The sequence below is a fragment of the Dufourea novaeangliae genome, unplaced genomic scaffold (assembly GCF_001272555.1).
Source record: "Dufourea novaeangliae isolate 0120121106 unplaced genomic scaffold, ASM127255v1 scaffold376, whole genome shotgun sequence".
NCBI classification, from domain to species: Eukaryota; Metazoa; Arthropoda; class Insecta; order Hymenoptera; family Halictidae; genus Dufourea; species Dufourea novaeangliae.
Genome location: NW_015374274.1, coordinates 317,526 through 340,363, shown reverse-complemented (window position 1 = coordinate 340,363; position 22,838 = coordinate 317,526). Strand labels below are relative to the sequence as shown.

Genomic DNA, 22,838 nt, shown 5'->3' with positions numbered 1-22,838 from the left:
GGTATAATTTAAAACAATTACAAATTGTTATACAAATTAAAACAAATTACATCACATTTTATAGTATAATACTTGAGTATTTATTTTAAATTAAGCGTTCTTTGTAGTACGTATATTAAAGAATTGACTAGATTTATTAAGGTAGTAACATTAATACACAATTATCGCAAATATCTATCATATTAACAAATCTATTTTGTATTCGTCTTTGCGAATCTTCTTTGCAGACCGGTCATAGGCGGCAGTTTATTAGCCGATCACTACATTTTGACGTAATTAAAGATTATATTTTATATAAATAAAAAGGAACAAGCTTAATCTGCATTCGACAAAGGATTATAATTGTAGACGATGTTATGTATTAACCCAATTTCTGATAAGAATTTATGTCACATGACCTGCAGGACTGATTTTTACAAGAAATTTGTCGTAATTGAATTTTATTCTTTATGAAGAGAAACTACAATCCTCGTTTATTTCGCTGATAATCCTTATCAATGAAGCTGGGTTCGTCGGTATGTGACGTTATGTCGGTCTAAGCGCGCTCACCATGTCCCCCAATAGTCGTTCGACACTAACGTCACCTACCGTTGGTTTGAACAATAATTCTTGCAATGTTGATCGACAGAGGGCACGCGCTGGGGGTAACAATAACAAAAGTCGTCCAACCCTCCGAGCATCCCTTTCGCAAAACACCGCAACCGTTTGCTCTTGCAACGCAGCTACTCTTCCTCTTTCACAAAGTCCTCGGGATTCTGCAAAAAAAAAATATAAATGTGTCATTAAATTTCATTTAATTTCTCCCTATGTACATAATGTAACTACAGTCGAGGTATACATAATATGTATATCTTGTCTTTGGGATAGATAAATTTTAGAATCATATTAACTCTTGGAGAGTTTGCTGGATGGACGTTTGGCTGTTTCTATCTATCTATGGAAAGCTTTCGTTACGATGAATTGAGATACAGTACTATTAATTGCCCAATAAGATGGAATGATTTTCAAAGATGAATTATATGACCCGAAATGAAGATTATACTTCGATATGTATTATATATTTGAATAATTGTGTTTGGTATTGTATGTACTTAAAATTCACGTCTATTTATTGTGTGCTTTCCACGTCTGAAGAACAAATCATTTCAAAATTTGAAATAATTTTACTCAAAGGGATACAAACTTGAAGAATATGTGAGGGGAACAGCAGGGTTAATATTCGCAATTTCAAAGATGTTGGTAAGGATTCTATTGGTAGTAACATGCATACGGAATCAAGAATATCTTTTGAATAGCATTTCATGGCAAAACAAGCTAATAAAAGTTGAAATTACAGTATAAATTAAGACATAAATTCAGGTTACAAATATTTCGATACTTGAAAGGATTGTTTTGAATTCGTATCGTAACGAAAATATAAGTGGTTATGACTGAAAAACATATAAATCTACAGATATGCGATTTCAAAGTTACACAATGACCTAGATAGTTCAGACCATTTCTTAAGGTGTTTGCGCCTGATTAGCAGGTTAATAACGGTACCCTACGAATCCTCATTGTTTAGGCTTCTCGATCTAACATAGCGTCTGAAACTTAATATCCTCTGCCTACCTATTTCTGTCATACCTTTTAAGATACAATATTCATTAATGTTCAGTTGCGTCAACCAAACGAAAGAAATGGAATTAGGTATACAGGCTTAATAAATATAAATCTTTTCTAAATGATATTATTTTCTAAACAATTTTCTAAATATTATATACCATATTAACATGCACAGTCGATCCAATACATGATTCTCTAATTTTTTTCGAGCATTGCATTTTTCAGATTCGATTCTTTCTCTAGTACTTTACCGTGGGTTCGTGAATAGTTAATGTGGGAAATTGGTCATACCTCCTTTGAACAGAACGATTGCCTTCAGACAAGCGTACTCTGAATGGTCGACTCTGAGAACTGCGCATTTTCCCAGTAACTCCCTCAATCTCCTCACCTCATCGACAAGTATTTCTTTTCTCTCGGACGATATATCATTGGGTACCAATGCGGATTCTTCAACAGGAAAATTCCACTGTGCGGCTGTCAGGACGAACAACTCGCTCCAAGATTCTTCCAGGAGAATCGTCTGGTCTCTGTATGGCAGCTTGACAGACATTGAGTAAAGTACATATTAATTACTTGTTAAACACATCTCACGTGGACTACAGTAGAACCTTGTTTATACGGACAAGTTGATGCCCAGCGTCAGATAACTCATAACTGTGCCTCTATTATCCGAACTACGGTTCAGCGTAATTTCAGTAATACAAATGCATATTTTTTTACGTGACAGGAGTCAGCGTTCGGAAAGCGGAAGTTGAACACGTTTCTGCAGTTTGTCAAAGCTGACACATAAGTTAACGCAATTAACCTATTAACAGCTGTTGTACAAAAGCAACATTAAACTTTCATTCTTTTTAATTAGGGTAAAGGTAACATTTAAAACAACAATTGTAAAGGCTCCTGAATCTTTATAAAGACATAAAATATTTTTTTCTCCAATGAAGAATTAATTTTTTATATTTAACAACTTTTCAAATTTATAATGAAGTCCGTCAAGAAATGAGAAGAGATGCAGTAAATGAAAAACAGACTTGGGAAAGTTTTATTGGAAATGAAAATAAGACATAATTACTTGAAATAATTTAATTCGAAACTTTATTTTCACTACTGTTATTTGAAAATAAAAATATTATCGAATCGTTTGAAATAATAGCAATTTCAAATAATTAATTATTTAATTATTTTTGAATTTCAAATTTGACAAAAGACATAATACTCAAAACCATATGCAACAAAAAGATTTTATTTTAAGAAATCGTTACAGTAATTTGCTTTAAGCAGATCCTGTTCGTCAAATGGCTCATCCGTAAGAGATTTTTGCTTGGGTCCATATAATATTGTCGCCAAAAAAACATAATCGTTCCACTGGTGTGGAAGATGGAAGGGGGTGTTACTCCTCAGAAAAATGTCAATTAATCAAATTCAGAACTACACACCTGATACAATTTCGAAGAACAATTTCATAGTTATTTCTAAAAATTACTTGAAATGCTTAGAAAATGAAATAACATGTTATTTGAAATGATATTTCAAATAATATCATTTTAGAAGTACGCAGGTCTGTTTCGGGGTTTATTATAATGCATAGTTATTTAATTTTGTATAATGTTTGAAGCTGTTGATGCGCATACGCAATATTTTGTTACTAGGGTTCTTATTCTTAATTTACTAAAATTAAATTTAAATGTCTTAATTTTTGTATTTTAACTGAAAATAATAATATTCATAGTAATATATTGTTATAAATATATTGGTACTACGAACAAGCTATAAACGGAGCTCAAACCGGCAGACACACGCTCTGATTGGTCACTGTTTTTCAATAATATCTGGTAAACAAAGCTTCGGAGAACTTTTTTGCTAAGGAAAAAGTTGTTTCAAATCACTCCTTTCAAGGACTTATACCTGTTTTAGGACACCCTTTATACATACATATTTGATTGATTCTTAATTAACGTTAGTACTTGTTTGTAGAATCTTTTTGTTTTGAAACACTCTACAAATGATATATTACACACTTGCCAGAACAATTGCATGTAATAATTATTATGAAATGTAGTATATATTAATTTATATTATTATTATGGAATATTATATGTATAGGAATTCCTTGTTATTTCTGGTAGAAGTTATTTATTAGTGGAATAATAAATTCAAAATGATGGAATGTAATATAAATTAGTAGTTTGCCCCTAAACTTCTAATTTTCAATTCAAGTTTCGATTAAACAATAACACAGACTATTCAAAACGAAAGAAGAAACGATTTTCTAACATACTTGTAAGAAGGAGTGAATACTTCGTGCCCATCTGACAGCAAAGAACAACAGTTTCGCCGCGAATTCGTAGATATTTTCCGTAGGTAAAATGGAGAAATTTGGTATATACTCCGCCGATGCAGAGTTGATGATTGGCGGTGCTAATCGAGTACTTAGTAAATCCTCTGCAAAATTACAGATACAAAGAAATGAATATCAGTTTATTTTACGAAGTATCATTTTCAAGAACTTTTAATTTGTATATTCATCGATGAATAAATTTCCAAAATAAGAAATTAAAAAGACATTTTAAGAGCACATGTGTGCGCGAGCTTCCAAGGAAAGGCGACAAAATACATTTAATTATAGTTTCCTTGTTTATTGTACTAACAGTTAATATAATATAAACCGAAAACTTAACTCATAGTGTTTTAATATAGTCGTCTGACAGCGAAAAATTATACTTCGTCTTAAAGGTGTATATGTGGATTGTAGATCATTGAGAAGTAGGATCATTAAAGATTACAACTTCTTTAAATTATTTTCTTTGTACATTCGGAATATTTAAAATAAAAACTGGTTCATTTATAAAAAAAAACGAAGATTCAGAAACTGTACTGTAAGTATTTTATTTATTATTGTCGTTTTTATTTTACGTTAAATTATGAGTTAGGTAAGTGTACCTGAATTGCAATATATGTATATAACATTTTTAAGTATTGCATTGGTATAGTAAGTTAATCTGCTTCGTGAGAAGAATTATTAGAATCGCTATTAATATAAGTAAAGCAATTATTTTGCATATTTACATTCGTCAGCCAAGCTAATACTTTTCTTGAAATTGCACACACTGTCGTTTCCTAAGCAGATAATTTCGAATAATCTAGTAACAGACGTTGTTAGCCTGCAGACTATCCTTAGACTGTCCGCGAATGTAAAAATTAAATTATAAAAAAAATTACAAAAGGTAGCACATAATTTTGTTAAAAAGCCAAAGAACTGCACCCGAACCGTACGGTTTACTATTACTTTATTTAAACAATTTTCATGGGTAAATAACATTCTAATTAAGGATCTTTAGAGATTTAAGAAGTTAAGGAAATCAAGAATTAAATAATGTAAAATTATCAAAATTATAGGTTCTTCGCGGTCAGACAGCTATTTAAAATACTGTGCGACTTGGCTAAACACGTCTTCCCATTACTTACCGATACTACTCATTGTAACTGCAGTTACTCACAAAATTGCTCACGGAAAATTGTTACCTTTATTTGAACAAATTAGACGTTGAATTGCGAAGTTTAATGATAAAACGTAGATATAATCGACCACAAAGGAATTATAAAAGTAAAGAAACCAAGGCTATACAAATAGGTAGTAACACAAAAATTTGTTAAACTTGACCGTTATTTTGAAAATGTGAAGGAATATGTGAGTCACTGTAAATACTACTGAAACTCTATTTATTGAAAGATTGCTTTCCGATTAATAATCCAGTTCTGTTAGAGGATTCTGTATCTATAGAAAGACCCTCACCCTTTGGCTCAATTCTAGTTTCTATCGTTCCAGCTTCCTCGGAGCTTGTCACCTCATCCTCTTTGGCGGCTGTCACTGACAGAGGTTCGGTTGGGGATCGCGGCAAAAAGTGCGCTGCTGCAAATCGTACATTTTGTTTTTGTATAATCTATGTACCTATAATTGTAATCGGTATGTAAGTAAATCAGACAGTGACTAAAATTTCGTTTTAATAAATGGAGTTTTACTGTACTAATATTTTGCAAACATTTTATAGAAATATCATTGGTATTGAATCTATTAAAAACTTGTAGATGTAAACTTTTTCACTTACCAACCGATGGAGTGAAAGCTGACGAAATCGTTGGTTTGAAGGGAAATAGGGCTGGATATAAAAGGGGATGATTCCGCTATAAAGATTACAGATTTCTTTTAGTACCTCTCAATTATTTTTTATCGCTTAATCGACGACCTTAGATTATTAGTTCGAAATTTTTTTGGCCAGAGGTGCACTTAATACCGTCTACTTTTCAGTGTAGTATTTCCTACAGATGGCGACACGACATTTGCAAAGGTACAGAGCTGAACTTTGTTTGACCAGTATGTGAACGTGAACGACTCAAAAAATAATATGTAATAATATAAGAATTTAGAAATTGTATTTCTTTATTTTTACAGTAACGATATTTTTTAAACACTTAAAAAAAGCTTGACAAGAAGCTTCAAAATGTTCATAATAGAAATACTAAATACACAAATAATTACTTTAAAAACTACATGAAGTAATTAATATTTTTTAGGTAGGCGATATTATCTGCACTGTTTTCATGAAACTGATTTTTTAATGCCTTTCTTTTTGTTCAATCGTGACTGAAAATCTTTCGATTGTAATTGTTCTAACTTGCTCTGCATGAATCACAAACAATATCTTTTCTGAGACTAATTAGATATAAAAGTACAGGTACCCTTCAAGTGGGAACAAGTTAAATTTGGATAGATGAAATTAGATGTACTTATCTTGTACAGGGTGCCTCCGAAAGTTGTGTACAAATGGGCATGAGATGATTCCTCATAAAAAGATAAGAAAAAGATACAGAATAAAATTTTTTTATTCGAGACTTCGTTTTCGAGAAAGTCAAATTTGAAAATCTGCTGGATACGTATGCAGTTGAATAGGACTTGGCTAGCGCGCCTGTTCATTGCAATCCGTTTCTACTTACGACCATGACAAGACATGCGTTTCGGATTAATGTTCAAAGTCGATTTTCTCGAAAACGAAGTTTCAAATGGAAAACAGTTATTCCATATTTTCGACTTATTTTTTCACGTAGAATCACCTCATGCCTGCTTGTACATAATTTTCAGAGGTACACTGTATTATACCAAATATATTCTTTCTAGCTACAATAACTTCAAAATTATACTGACAAGGACCACCTCAATCTATATCAGTGGTCCTTAACCATTTCAAAGTCATGGAACACTTTTGATTATGAGGAAAATTTGCGGAACATCAAAATCATTAAGGTAATAAAACTAACAACAAAGATATGCATGAACATACCTTTTATTAAAAATTATAGATTACGCATTACATAACAACAAAAAAAGAAGCCATTAATTAAATAAAAATATTGTATTCGTAAAAACTGTAACTAAAGTAACCTTTTCATAAAAATGGAACTTCTTTAAATCAATTTTAATGTGATACCTAAGCTTCTCAGTTTTTGCAGATATCAGCAATATCAAGTTTAATATGTGATATAGCTACCCACATTTCTTCCTCTATATTATTAAGTCTTTCGCGTTTTTTAGTTTTTATATTAGTTAATGTTGAGAAACCTAACTCATACAAATATGATGTTTGAAAACTAACCAAATTTTCAGTACCCTTATGGAGTGTATTAGGCTTGGACAAATATCCAATATTCCTCCGGAGTTATTTCAGAGAATTTCATTTCTGGACTACGATCCATTGGCAAGGTAACCAATTGTTCTTCTTCTCTAACAAAAAATCACAACTCGATGTATTCACTGTGCAAAATAGATTTCTTATATAATTTCGCGGAATACTGGTTAAGAACCACTGACCTATATACAGTCTGTTTCATAAGAGCGTTGGAACGATATCTGGAAAAACAATTGATATTTTGCAAAAATTCAAAAACAGGCTTATAGCACATCTAAGACACTACAATGCAATTACTTGGTATAATGATAGTCTCTATGCTTTTGCTCAAGTTTTCCGCGTACCCAATGTCCTCCATGTTTGTTTAATTTGGCGGCGTAGCTGCTTTAAAATAAGTATAGGCCTTCCACAAAGCTTAAATTTGATGATGCTCCAGATATTTTCAATCGGCTTAGCATCTGGTGATTGTGAAGACCAATTTAGTGTTTCGATACTACTTTCCACGAAGTACACAGCCGGCTCCGATTTTTAGGATCATTGACTTCTTGTAACACCCAAGATGAATTATCTTCACAAAACCACTCTCTTTAGTAGACTTCAATAGACCATTTTCTTTTAAAAATTACAAATTTTTCAAATATTTAAAAAAATTTATAATGGTCTTCTCTATATTACCCGACATACCTTTTACCGACCTCTCTTTTCAAAATTATCAACATTCTTTGCAGTCTATACCGTGTCACTCACTTCCTTACGAACTCGTTTGACGTTTTCTCATAACGAGCTGCCGCCGTTGAGTTCAATTTGGTTCTTTAGGACGTGTACAAAGAAACACTGCTTCAAACCGTTCAGCGTACACTGCAGTCCTTTTGAAATTCGAGTGTTTACAATGACAGACGAAACCAAACTGACAGATTCTTAATGACGCGTCGTAGTGTTTTAAATGTACTATAATCCTGTTTTTGAATTTTTTTAAAATACCCATTATCTTTCGAGATATCGTTCCAACGCTCTTGTGAGACAGACTGTAAATATCTCCAAAAAAAGAATGTCCATATCGTGAAGCAAAGAAATCACCCCTAAGAGGAGCAGATGTTTCGATTAAAATAAAATTGACCCCGTGTGGACCTATCCACCGCGTTCCCGATATTGTCATTTTTTTCTGTTGTTCGACGATGAAAATCAGACTCGCGACCCCTTAATGGCACCTTCCGTCCCCTCCCACGTTAATTGATATCTTCGTGCAATCAAGTGTTTGGATTATCGGGGCCGCCCCAGGCCGGGATCGGAGTGTTTGCAAAAGCTGTGAACGCCAGGCTGCTCGTGACACCGGCTCTTCCGCTCGTGGCCAGGTTAACATTTTCTGATTCTACCATGAACGAATGCACAGTGTCGAGTTTCATGTGGGTGCGAGACAGCCGCTTTTTTTTACCTCGTTTCGCTGACCCTCGCGACGGCTATTCTAGTGTCTCTTTGCCGAGGATGGGAGCATCTCCATGCATTGTAATAATTCCTTGGTGTCGGCAACGCGTATGTTTGTCGAGACACGAGGACCCCAGAGTCACACCATGGGTCGGCTGTCACCCGCAGTGTTTCCGTCGTATGAGAAATCATTGAACTTTCGAAATGGTACCACATCCGTTCCTCGATTTCTAAGCTAGCCTTCGTATGTGGTTTCACATTTTTTGAACGCAGACAAAATAATATGTTTTTTTTTCTATTTTACGTGTCACTTTGTATTTTATATTTTGTGTGATACCAGTATCGTACAGTAGAATCTCCCGTATCCGAACTAATAGGGAGACATTAGTGTTTGGTTAAAGGAATGTTTGAATAATGGAACAAGTACTTTTCTCATACTAAACTTCATTTATTTAAATAGAAATCAGGATAATTGACTGTTTATTTAGGGTAATTATGGATCCCATAGAAGAGCTCAGGCGAAAAACGAACATATTTCACCCTAAATCGAAATTCAGATTTAGCATCGTTGAAGCTTAAGGAAAGGTATCCAATAAAAGTATAATAAGATGAAAAATCGTCGTCAGTCCAGAGAAATTAATTAACTAACGTTAGATCTATGTCCAGATTATAGAAACAAATGTTACTTTCATAAAATTTATGACCCATAACTATATACCCAAACACCATATAACACCCAGAAATCCCCATTATAACAAAGAAGAATATTAGATTTGTGATCGTGTTTAATGGGGTGGGGGAGAGTTACAAAGTTTTTTTTCAAATATTAGAAATTTTACTTTTTGTGACTAGCATCGTTTTTTCCTTGGATTCTTCATATCTTTATGCTGTGAAGTTATAGAAATTTGTCTATCGAGCGAAAGAAGGTGTACCTTGTATGTAAGCGCTACAAATCTACAGTACGATTGTATTACTGGAAGACACTCTGGAGAATGTTCTGATATTAAGATATTCAGATACGAGAGGCCCTATTTTACAACGATATTGTGTATTAGGTTGCTGTATTAATAAATTTTATTTTCGACGACAAACCATGAACGGTTACAACTGATCTCGAAGAGAAGATTTTTAATCGAAGTTAAATCTATTCGAATTGACACATTTTGCTGGTGCGAGATAGAAGTTGCTCGATCTAATGTTTAATGATTCTAATATGGTTGAAATGTATCGTGTAGAGAAAGAACATTTACTATGTAACATTGCAATATTACCAATTATTGCATATCGGTAACGTGTATTACCAATTATCATATATTATTGTAAAAGCTTCTTATTTTACTAGGTGTATCGATAAGTAATTCACTAATTGTTTAAAATTATGTGACGACCAATTTTAAATATAAAATTTCTTCTGGATCTTGCACAGCATCTGCAAACGTTACGAAAAAGTTCTGCGAATTACAAAGACTGTAATGTAGAACAAAACGTTTGCAAATGTTTGACAACCATTGTTGTGAGTTCTGTTTGTCGTATCATTAATTGTTCCCTCTTAATTCGTAATAGAAATGGCAATATTAATGTTCCTTATATGTAGAGAAAATAAATTAAAATTCTAATCACCGGTGAAACGAAGCGTACCGTCTCGTTTCATGTTAACCTGAAGGCACTTGGTGAAACGACATGCCTGGCACTGATTGCGTCGTGAAACGTCCACGATGCAGCGACCATTTTCCTTGCAGACGTAGTCCAGATTCCTATACAAACGAATCGAACGTTACGAAAACTAATTCTTATCGCAAGAAAATTTTATAGAACTAAAATTCAATAAATTCTACATAAAAAATTTTTGCAAATATTCAAAGATTCTCTTAAATTTTTATACTGTGTGAACCTTCGGATCATCCAGACACAACAATTTAGTTTGAGATGGTAACATTTTGAAAATACTCAAATTTATACATCAAATAATTTTCCAACGTTTTTATATTGCAATGAAAACTGTAAAAGATCTGAGGAAATGTATTAATATATTAAAACTGTACTAACCAGTCATTTCGAATGCATTGATAGTTTTAGTGTTAATTTTGTATACATACATAAGATTTGAATTGACACGTTGACTATTACAGTGAAAAAGGCCGTACGCAACCAGACACTCTATTTTATTTTTTAAGCCATAAATCCATATTCTGAAGAGTAGATTAATGCAAATATTTTCACGTCAAAAAATTCCAAATATAACATAAGGTTTCTAACTACAGTAGTATGAATATAATAAATTTACCATAAGAACTACCATAAGCAAATGAGCTTTAAATTTTTCTGTCATTTATAATGCTGAGACTTATTTTGCTTTCAAATGTAAATTGACCAACGTCTGAAAATTAAATGTTCTATTATTTACTACCTATCTGTTTGGGAAAGAAATATACAGTGACTACGAAAAGTATTAGCACATCTTTCCTCTTTTAAAGTAATTTTTAAGTTCTAAGATTATGTTATAAAAATGATAGAGCTATATATATTTTGGGTGCTATAACTTGGCTTCTAATCATCCAAATGTCATAAAACTTTCTCACAATATCGATCAAGGATGCATTTCTAGACGACAAAATTTTCGTGTAGTTGTTGCTACTAGTTTTTTCTATTTTCAAAAAGTTCGGTTATTTTTTAGACAGACCGTGTACATGGATACGGATTTATAAGCTCATAAAATCCACAGTCGATATATCACGTAATCGGGAAGTGATTAATTACCTTGCGTACCTGCGGATCGACCGCTTGAAAAAACCGCGACATCCATCGCAGCTGGGCACTCCGTAATGCTTTCCAGAAGCCTTGTCCCCGCAGACTTTGCACAGAGTCTCGCTTCGACTGTTGTCCTCCATTTTGTCTTTGGATCTATTCGACAAAATACGATTACGCAAAAGAAACGGGAAGAATTTTTTTCATTTTGTTATAAATTATCGATGATTTGAATTCGTTTAAATCTAAAAATGTTTCCATACAGGTGGCATAGAATTATTCTACTCTTTCGAATTTCCAAAGTAATAACAATAATACACCAGATTTCGCAATCAAGCTCGGATCATTACATTGTTCTATGGTAAATATTTTTTGACTGATATATAAAAATATTTCCATGGAATATTAATCATTCAGAATATCGGTCTTTCTATTTTCTTGGTTGGGTCAGTTTTTAATTGTGAAATCAATTTTTACTGCATTAGATTTACAGTTAGTTGTTATATATAGTCGACGATGAAATTATTAGAGCCACCTGCATAAATCGAGAACTTTACGATTTTAACTGTGTTTTTTGTAGTTATATAAGGTAAGTTTAATTTTTTATGCATTTTTAGTGGGCAATCTTTAATTAAAAATTATCCAATGTAACAACCTTGTCCTTGTGATTTTACTGCTCACAAATACAGAATAGCATATCTTTCGTACTGTGGCTCTAATAATTAGATTACTCAGTATATCTACATTCTTCATGTTTCATTTATTAAAAAATAGAACTAAAACTGTGTTAAAACATAAATTTTTAAACTAGATGAATAAAAAATGCTGTCTTTTTTTACGTTTAATCGCTAATTAAATATTTCCTATGAATCAATGTACGTTATTCCAGGGTCTCAGAAATTGTTTTACTTATAAAATACACGATCTCAGAGTTACTTATTTCTTAATCAAAGTTGATCCGAGTAAATAAATTTCTGCTTAAACATCTTTGAAGAATTCGACGTTATATCCTGAACTATAAACTACCTAGGTAGCCGTATTTGTTAGAGCATTTATTAAACATTTAAAAACTGCTAGTTACTGTATCAACATTTTTTATCCATCGTGAAATACCAAATTAAAAATAATTCATTCGAAAGGTATAACATTGAGTTCGTGAGATTCATCGAAATCATACGCACGTTTATTGTCTCTTTACCAAGTATCGTTCGTCTACTCTGCTGAAACAATAATCAACGGTAGCATCTTTTATTGAAGCATACGAACTTCTCATTATCCGTAATTTTTTTCGCGACATAACTCTAGACGCGGTTGTCGTGACTTTTTTCATAATGTATCGCTCACTGGAGGAACTTATAGCCGGCGAGCGACGGATCGTTGCATATTGCAGTACACAATGAGTAGCCAGCGGATTGTTATACATCGCTCGCCAGGAAACTTCGATTCCTCGATGTTCACGATTTATTAACTTCAAGCTCACTGATATTAGAATCAGTTGCCTGGCGTGTATAGTCACGACAATCTTATTAAAGAATAAATTAGAAGAGACGAAAATGTAAAAGGGAATCTAGTATATGTTTCCTCGATAAAAAGGAAAACACACTACCATCCATAAGTATCTAGGTACAATTCATTGTCTGTATTAGAATGCCACTATTTTTCAATAAATAAGATATCTTTTCTGCTATCATTTATAGAATCGAATGGCTCTCTTTGTAAATTCTACCACAGTATCAGGCTTTGCTATCGTTAATTTCTCTTCGGAACTCAAGTTCGCAATCTTTTGCACCTATTAAACTAATTGTAACCGAAAACCTGCTCGTCGTATTAACACATTTTTTTTTGTATAAAGGCACCTGCAACAGAAACTAAATAAAGGCAACAACACTTGTTTCGTGTGCATACATAGATATTCTACGTGTATCTTTTTATTCAACTTTGGTCATAGTATTTTCATCGATATTATTTGTTAATAAATATCATTTATGTTCTAAATTACAATTATTTTCTATATCTATATTTTTCGGCAGAGTTAACACTTCTCTTGGAAATTGTCCGTCTTTTTTCGCTTTTTTTAAGGAGAGAATTTTGAATAGTTAAGTAACAAGGGATGTTAGTCTGCAGACTGGCCGCGGACTGCGACCTTCAAAATTAAATTATAAATAAAGTTCTAAAAGGTAGTACAAGATTTTTGCAAAAAACCAAAGAACTGCACCCGAACTGTAAGCTAACAGTAAATATTTCACCAATCCGTTCGAAACGATACTGTTTTACTCAAACTACTGAGATACATGCAGTCAAAAAATGGTCAAAACCTTTGCGTACGTCTGCTCTAAAATGTTATCAAATCCTTTTACTCTTTCTACTGCAGAACTGAAGTTATGTACTGTCTTGTACAAAATTTATGACATGTAACATAATTCACCGTTAATAACCTTCCTTACAGACTTCCGCGCACATATTACCCCATTCAAAAATTTTGCATAGGTAAATAACATTCTATTTAACTTGTAGTAGATAGGCAGCCTATTTTTAGGTTCCAGAGCAGACGTCGGCAACCCATGATCCGCGGGGTCAATGTTAATCTATTATTTATATTTTCTGAAAGTGTTTGTTTCATGTTTATGTTTTATAATTTATTTCTATATATTATACTTTATTTGCGGAATTTAAGCGGGTCACTTGAAATTATCAAATGGGTCATTTGGTGACCCGCGGGTCATAGGTTGCTGACGCCTGCTCTAGAGGGAACACTTATTTTCCGTATTATAACACTATGACAAATATATCAAAGTTCTAATTCGAAAATAATAAATTTCATGAAAAAACCTATCCGTTCTCTAAAGCTTAAGGTGGCTCACACCTGACTTTCTAGTCAATAAAGCATCATATTACTAATTGCTGTTAAACACCCACTAATACATTTTAATAGCGTATAAAAATTATATCTATGACTTTCAACGACATTTCTAATGATTCTTCATGATATTATAAATAATAAATCTATTTTGGTTAGTCGTATGACTCCACTATGCTCGTTTCTGGTACGTTTGGCAACGTTGTTTTTGCACGCATATCTATACATGTACATGTGTGCGTGTTCAGTTTTCCCGCGTATTGTTAATTATATTGTCGTGCAATATAATTTAGAAAATTAGAATTCACTAAAACACAAAATAAGTAAAATATTTGTTATGTTTATTTGAATTTTGCGGACATAACCCTACTTCGGTAACGTTGTCAAGTCCTCAACATAGTTCCCATAACCATCCAACTACCGACACATCTTGGACTTTATTGTGAAATATCTTAAGATTTAATTCATTATCAGAAAGCTCAGGATTTATATTTTCAGTACCACGTGTTTCGTTAACAGTTCCAGTGTCTGTGAAAAGAAAAGATTATACTTCCGGTAAGAAATTGTAAGACTGCCATAAGTGAATTTTTGACAAGCTTTTTCTTATTTACCTCATCGTCGACCTAGTCTCAAATGTTTCGAGTGTGTGTATTTCGTTCTAATAACTAATCTGTATGAATTTCATTTAATCATCTACTCTTTTGTATTTGGCACGAACCACCTTAAGGATCCGCAGGCATTGAGGGTTTTAAAGAAATCGAGAATTAAGTAATAGAAAATGATCAAAATTACAGTTCTTTTTTTTCTGCGTTTGAAAACACTTGCGTGCCACGACGGAAGTCAGAAAGTCGAAGCAGCACGAAGGTCAAGTTAAAATACTCTCTCCATCCGTTCGGTGACTTTTGCAACCCCTTTCGAACCAGCTTACGGTTCTCTCCACTACCACCGTACGCTGTGTCCCTTCGCCCTTTCCTCCGCCAGGACGACAGGGATCCCTCTTTGTCGTGGGAGGTCGTGGAGGGGGTGACTCGACCGCGGTCGTCTTTCTCGTTCTAATAGGACGACAGACCACCTGTACGGTTCACAGACTCAATAATGCATCGGTGACGTGGAGCGTCGCTTAGCCTCGTCGGCGGTAAACCACTGAGAGTCCTGGTGGTGGATGATGGCCTCGCTGCACCCTTCCTCCCGAGACCAGTTTCACCGGCGCGCACCGTCATTAACTACCACCGCCACCGAGGTAGATCTTCGCTGGGAGAGGGGGGGCCTGACTTCCTAATAGTCCGCCCCCGTAACCCGCCGGAACGATGGTCTCCTCGCGTGTGAGCGTTAACCTGGCATAATATTTTTATTGCTCGATGACCACCTTCGTGTCCCGTGCACGATGAGAACGCTTTATCGGTGGACGACAGGGCCACCATAAGGGAATCATTCTGTCATTCTGCTTCCTTTTCTAACGGTTTATAAGCGCGTACCATCGAAGGTCGATCGTATGACGCGCCTCGTCAATATTGATTCGTGGTAAACAGACCGGGCGATGTTTATGAGAATTTGGATTTTTCTGGATCTTACGGAAACGGGGAGTTGAACAGGAGGTTATTTGTTCGATTAGAAATCTTGAGAGGTTGCTAGTAGGGTAAGTGTTTTAGCGAATCCTCAACCGATTCACCGTTTCAGGTGTATGTAGGGGAAGGTTGCCGAATTTGGAGCATTGCCTAGGTTGGACCACTATTGTAACTTGTCGTGTGTAAGCAATTTGCGACGTATGATAGACAATATCCCTAGTAGCATTTATGGTTGGGAGTTAGTTGGGATATGGTTAGTGTTTTTGCCTACAAATTCCCAACATAGGGCCTACGACGAACAGTTATGACAATTTGCTAACGAATATCTAACGTTGGGCCTACAATTATTACAATTGGTTAATTAATATGAAATTTATAACTATAATACAACATTGACACAACCAAAGTTTGCCAACATTTAAATATCGTCTTAACACCTTCGCATCGGAGGACGAGATATTTCGCCACGTGATTTCATTCATGATATGCTTTGGACGAGATATCTTGCAACGCAATGTCTTTCGTGTGATGCTATGTACGAAATATCTCGCGAAGCAACACCGTTCGCGTGCTGCTTTGAACGAGATATCTCGCGCTCCCATTTTTCAATGTTTACAACTGAATGTCACTCATCGGTTGCTTTAGACTTTAGACGATCGTATTCCGCTTCTACATTTAGTTCATTTCAACAGTTTTCACAGAGCATTCCGTAAGTGTAGTTATCATGTTGCGATGATTTAATAAGAATCGCATTATGAAAAAATAAAATCATTAGTTTCTAGAAACCAAACATTTTCTTCATTTGACATTCCTAACCTTTTCTACATTCACATTCACAGTGACCTACAAATTTATTTTGATACAAATCGTTGGACGAGATATCTCGCGTTGTAATAAAAAGGCATGCGAGATATTCCGTACATAGCGTCGCATGAACGACTTTGTCTCACGAGATATTTCGTACATAACATCACATGAAAGACATGGCGTTGCAAGATATGGGGTTAAAAACCCCACGAAGGGGTTAAAGGCGTCAGAAACGTTGTTACAACCAAAAACTTTTTATTACCCTAGTAGCAATTATTATATTCCAAATTGATTTTTTTGTTTTCTTATTTATGAATACTCTAGTAGCAATTATTGTTGGCATTTTGTTGGGCCTTCAAAATGGTCCAACAAAATGCCAACAGTAATTGCTACTAGGGATGTGTTTGCTTATACAGTAGGTAACAAAGTATTTGCACACCCTTTAAAACAGAACAACTTTTTACAATTGGTCCAAGTGACTTGAGTTCTTTTGTGAAGTTAGGAAGATTAGTTTACTAAATGATGTGTAACAAAAATTGAAAAAGTTGTAATTGTTTCGGATTTTCTTGTGAAATGGGTAGAATTGTTTTATTTGTTTTAATTGTTTGAATTGTTTTTTTTTTGTATAACTTTTTACAAATGTGTCCAAGTGACTTGAGTTCTTTTGTGAAGTTAGGAAGATTAGTTTACTAAATGATGTGTAAAAAAAATTGAAAAAGTTGTAATTGATCGGATTTGCGAAGAAAATAATAAAGGTCGCTTTTTACAACTTTTTAATCCGACGCTATAATGAAAATTTAATAAATATATATTGAAGATTTATGTTAGTTATATACATACTGAAACTTTTATTGAAATCGGTTGATACAGAAACTAGCGACAGGTATCAAAAGATGTAAGAACTGTTAGATTTACTACAGTTGTAGGTTGAAAGTCGCGAAAAACTCATTTTCTACATGTTTAATCGTTTGTATCTCGTAGCTACGTTGACCGATGTTGATGAAATTTGCAAGGTGTATATAATTAACACAAATCATCGAAATATATTTATTAAATTGTCATTAGAGTCTCAAATAAAAAAGGTGTAAACAGCAACTTGTACTATTTTCTTCGCGATTCCGACTATATGCAACTTTTTCAAATCTTTTTACACATCATTTAGTAAACTAATGTTCTTAACTTCACAAAAGAACTCAAGTCACTTGGACCGATTTTAAAAAAGTTGTTCTGTTTTATACGGTGTGTGAATACTTTTGTTATCCACTGTGTGTATACTAACAATAAGTCAGTTAATGCAATCGTCACTATCGTGTACGTACATATTGTCTATCATACAGCGCCAATTGTTTACACATGACAAGTTACAGTAGTGGTACAACGAAGGCGATGTTCCAAATTTGGCAACCTTTTCCTACATGGATTGTCGTAGAAGTTTCCAAACGGAAATTGAAACAAAAGTTTTCCGTAAAATAATGACGCTCTTTATCATCGAATATTAAAAATAGTTTTATTTTAAAGAGATACACTACATTGTTCAGGACAATTATAGAAACTCTGGAAATGACTCTGATCATTCTTCTTCAAGATTTTTGTCTCAAAAGATAGCTCACAGTTTAATTATCCATCGTATGGGCCTAATTGAGCTATATCAAACTAATTTCTGTTACCCGATTTGGAAACGAAGACGAAGAAAAGACAATGAAAAATCATTTTGACATTCACAGGGCTTCGACTCGTATCTCGGCCATTCTGAACAAGAATTACCAGAGCTATTTCCGGTATTAATATAATTATCATGAACAATATATCAATTCAAACGGAAATTATTTTGAATAATTACTGATAAAAAGCGTGAGTATCATACGAAAAATGGCTATTTTTACTTTAACTCTGAAACTTTTGGGACAAATCGTGTATTTCAACTGATTTTCCATTCACATCTATTGAAGTTTTTCATGTTAATATGGCTGAATGTATTACGTTAGTATTACATAGTATATTTATTCTGCTGTGTTCTGTACACTAGAAAATATCAAATTCGTAATGTAGTTACATAATTGTGGGTATCTGCACTGGACACAACTCGATGCTTACTCATTGACAGATTAAATTTTCTCCTGGGATCGAGTGGTTTAAACATATACCAAGGATTTTACATTCTTTTCTTGCCTTTGAATGTAATCACAAAAAAAAAACACATTTCTTGTATGTTAATTAAATAAATAATACAGTTCGGAGTAGTGGAGGTATAAGTATGGACTTATAACTTTGGTAAAAAGTTGGAATCATTCTGTAAATTGAAGATAATAGAGATTTATTTCATACAATTAGTCAAACAGTCTTCATGAACAAATTCAGTTATTCACAGTTACGTTAATTTACTTTTTTAAGCACTAAAGAATTAAGAAATTCGGTAAGTGTGTCTAAAAATGTCAATATGAAATTTAATTTCACGGAGAATCATCGAATGATTCAAAACTAATAAATATATTCCATGTCTTATATAGGATATACCTAGTCACTGTCTATTTGGGTGAAATAAAACCGATCTTAAAGTGATAGTTTAAAGTTAATATTAATACATATGTTGAAAAGAATCTCCTAATGATCCATTACATATGATATGGATCCGATCAAGAAAAAAAAACAATAATTTAATTATACGTAACGAATTATGGAAAAGATGCATTTTCTGTTCAAACATACCATATGTCCATAACCTTGACATAAAATTATCACTTTAATATTCGCATTGTTGCAACAAATATTATAAATAACGAGACTTCAGAGACACTTCGTATGACCTCATGAAGTTTTAAATGAAGTTAAAAAACGTTTCCTAATTAATAAGAAGTCAAATAAAAGAACGAAACGTTGGATAGTGTTGGTTCCCCGGTGCACAGTTAGGCGGGAGCGGATTGTTTGACCCTGTTTGCACGAACACCCAGCAAGTTTACGCACGCAAGTAACATATGTCGCACTTTCTACGAACGAAAATTGCCTGGTACCCGATGCGACTGTGAAAAGTCAAATACTATCCCTTTTCTTCTACCAGTGTTAAACAGAATTTGTTCCTTTTAACATATAGTACAGTTGCTCGCGGAAATATCCGGCCACGCCATACGTGTAACACATTTTACATATTTTTCTGTTTATTTTAAAGGTCAAAATCAGCGATTACAATTTGTATTGTTGTAAACATTGATGCATTCGATTCCGAAATTACATACAGTTTATTTAACAAAATGTGTTAATACTTTCGATAGTGATATAAAAACGTACACGCCGAATTTACAAAGAATAATATGTATAAAAGATTAAAATTTATAGTAAAATCTTAGAAATTATCGACAAATCATTAACTTATAAATTTCTATAAAAGGCCTTTAAATACATTTTTCAGATACTTCTCTATACAATCTTTTGCTACTTGGATTAATGACAATACTTTTCTTTAAATAAACTGGATATAATTTCTCAATTAAATGCATTCTAATGTATTTTGTATTACCTACAATGCAGCATAGGGATTTTTTCGATATCTCAGTTATTTAATTTTTTATAATCCTTTAAAGTTGATTTTATTGTAAAATGAGAGTTTTTCCTCTGTAAACCGTTGCCATTTCTATAATCATTTAAAATATTTTTAATTCTTATGTAGTGAAACGAAAAATTGTACCTATTTTTTCGTCGAGGTAAAAGGAACATTCGTTGTCGTACGAACCCCAGGCGAAGTTATTCGAAATAAGATAAAAATGGGAGAGTATTATTTTTAAGGGCGGTATAATGCGACGACCCATCGATCACAAGAAGTTCGAAAAGCTCGTCACAGTTGCGCCGCAATCTCGCTTAATGCCGGCCCGATGACTTTTCGATAGTTCTGCGGGATGCAAGCAAGGTGTCGAAGAGTTCGTTGCGGGACACGAGCGAGCCCGTCAATTGAAAATTCACGAGTCCCGGCGATCCCATGCAAATTTTTTTCCTCGTCACGTCATGTGTGTCCTTTCGCATAAAAAAATGCTGATCGATCTATCAAACGGGGCTGCCTAGATATCATCTGTCTGCATGATCGTCCAAAGAAATTTGAATTCAGTAAAACTTCTCGTATTCTCTTGTATTTCAAACTTTGAGATCGTTTAAATTATTCTAATTTATACAAGCGATTATATTATAATACCTAAGATTTTTTATTTTTTTTTACATTCTCTGTGAAAGATTTGAGAATTTTAACGAACATTTGGCCATTTGTTCAATAAACTATGAAATTGTAACCTCAGTTGTTGTGTTGGTAATTCACGCGCGTGAATGGGACGAAGAAAATATGTATTACGTATTCAATGTAGTGGTACCCACATTTGTAAAGGTAAAAAATAATGTATAGAAAGCGTTTCAATTGTTTAACTATGATTTCGAAATATATAGTACTAATTTATTATTTGTTTTTATTGAGAGATGACGAATAGAATTTCACTCACGTTTAACATCTAAATGTGACCCACCCTATTGTGAAGCCTGTAATTGCATAATTGTCAAGTATATCATTCTCGACTGCCCCAAATTTTTAAATGTGCGCCAAAATCATCTGATTGAAACGACCTTAAGAAATAATTTCATAACAAACAAGATCCTCAAGATATTAAGATTTTTCAAAGAAACGAAGCTAATCGACAAAATAATGTAAACTATAATAATCTATTTATTCCAGACTGTCGCTCATAATCAATTCAAGCAGTCGATGCGATATGAAATACCATTAAAGAGAAAATAATAGAGTTTGTAGAATATAAAATAAAGCAGTGAACAATTCATGCATACAAACTACACAGAACTTGTAGGTAATACTTAATATAAACGTGAATGGTGATCAGCCATGTTATGATTAGAGAATGAATGTTCGTGCAACTTTACATTTTTATGGATTAATTTACGAAGAGATTAATTACAGAAAGTTACTATTTCCCTGAATGGTTTTATGAAATAGAGAAGAAAATAGAGAGTGCGTTAAACGGTGGTCAAGTTTTTATTCTATTGCATTTTACTTAATTTCGTCGATTGTAGTAAATGCATAAAATTTACTGTCAAGCCTGTTAATAAGTTAACTTAAAAAGTCTTCTTTGCGATAAATTGTCAAATACATCGCAACTCAAACTCTCGTCCCAGTTTCCTTTCTAACGCTTTTTGTTCCCTTAACCTAATCATATCGGTGTCGTTCATGGTTCGTACACAATGGGAGGATCGGAAGAGGGTTGTTCATTGAGAAAAAAGGCACGTGACGTTAAGCATCCTTTACAAGCTACCGTAAGGCGCGTCACGGTGAGTAATTTTCACCTGGACCCTTCCAGTCACGTATTAAAATGACTGATTTACCGTAATCGACGAATACGAGGTTATTGCGTACGAAGTTTTTCTATTTCTTATTGGCCCAATTAAATGTCAAATTAAATGCCATTCAGATGGTTAATGTTTTGGATTGACCATCTGAATTTTCCAAACATGTATGAAAATGAAAATTTTACTGTCACTGAGACGTATACAGCTGTTGGTCTCGACATAGTGGACTTTTTTAATAACACCTTATACTATATTAATAATAACTATTTTTGGAATTTCTTGGTAAAAGTATAATTTTTATATTGACTGTCGGTATTTATACACATACAGAATACCTGAACGTGCGAAATCAAGTAAAACGAAACTGTTGAAAGTAAAGGCAAACTATTTCGCAATTACCATGTTTGAAAGTAAGTCTGGGAAAACATAAATTGAATGTTTATACAGTAAATTTGAAACAAATTTTGTCGGTCAAAGTACTCTCCATAATTTTCAGAGTTTTATCAAAAAATTCCAAATGTATTTATTTGATCTTTATCAGAACCTGAATGTTCGAAAGTAATTCTATAAGTTTGGAACTGATCTTTTAATAACATGTCCACTTTCTATATCCTTGTAAACTAATTTCTTTCTTAGACAATAGTATAACATAACTTGGAATAATAATTCAATATACAGTTCAACAATTAAAACTTCAAGGCTAAAATACGCATAAGAAAGTTATGTGAATTTTATTATGATACATTGACTAATTTAATATATTTTTCAATACCATTCAAATGATTCATTAGGAAGAAACTAATAACTTATTTTAAATACAGCGGTTAT

At 33.3% G+C, this 22,838-nt stretch overlaps 1 protein-coding gene across 1 annotated transcript; it reads right to left on the bottom strand.

Annotated features, from left to right (window-relative positions):
* Nucleotides 1–525: 525 nt before the first annotated feature.
* On the bottom strand, nucleotides 526–11,593 carry LOC107192735 (COUP transcription factor 2-like). The gene is made up of 8 exons (XM_015582060.1): nucleotides 11,472–11,593; nucleotides 10,326–10,459; nucleotides 7,146–7,216; nucleotides 5,709–5,784; nucleotides 5,396–5,509; nucleotides 3,881–4,044; nucleotides 1,897–2,143; nucleotides 526–755 (listed from the first exon to the last, which is right to left on the bottom strand). The coding sequence occupies exons 1-8, from the start codon at nucleotides 11,591–11,593 to the stop codon at nucleotides 526–528; spliced, it is 1,158 nt and encodes a 385-aa protein (XP_015437546.1).
* Nucleotides 11,594–22,838: the final 11,245 nt, after the last annotated feature.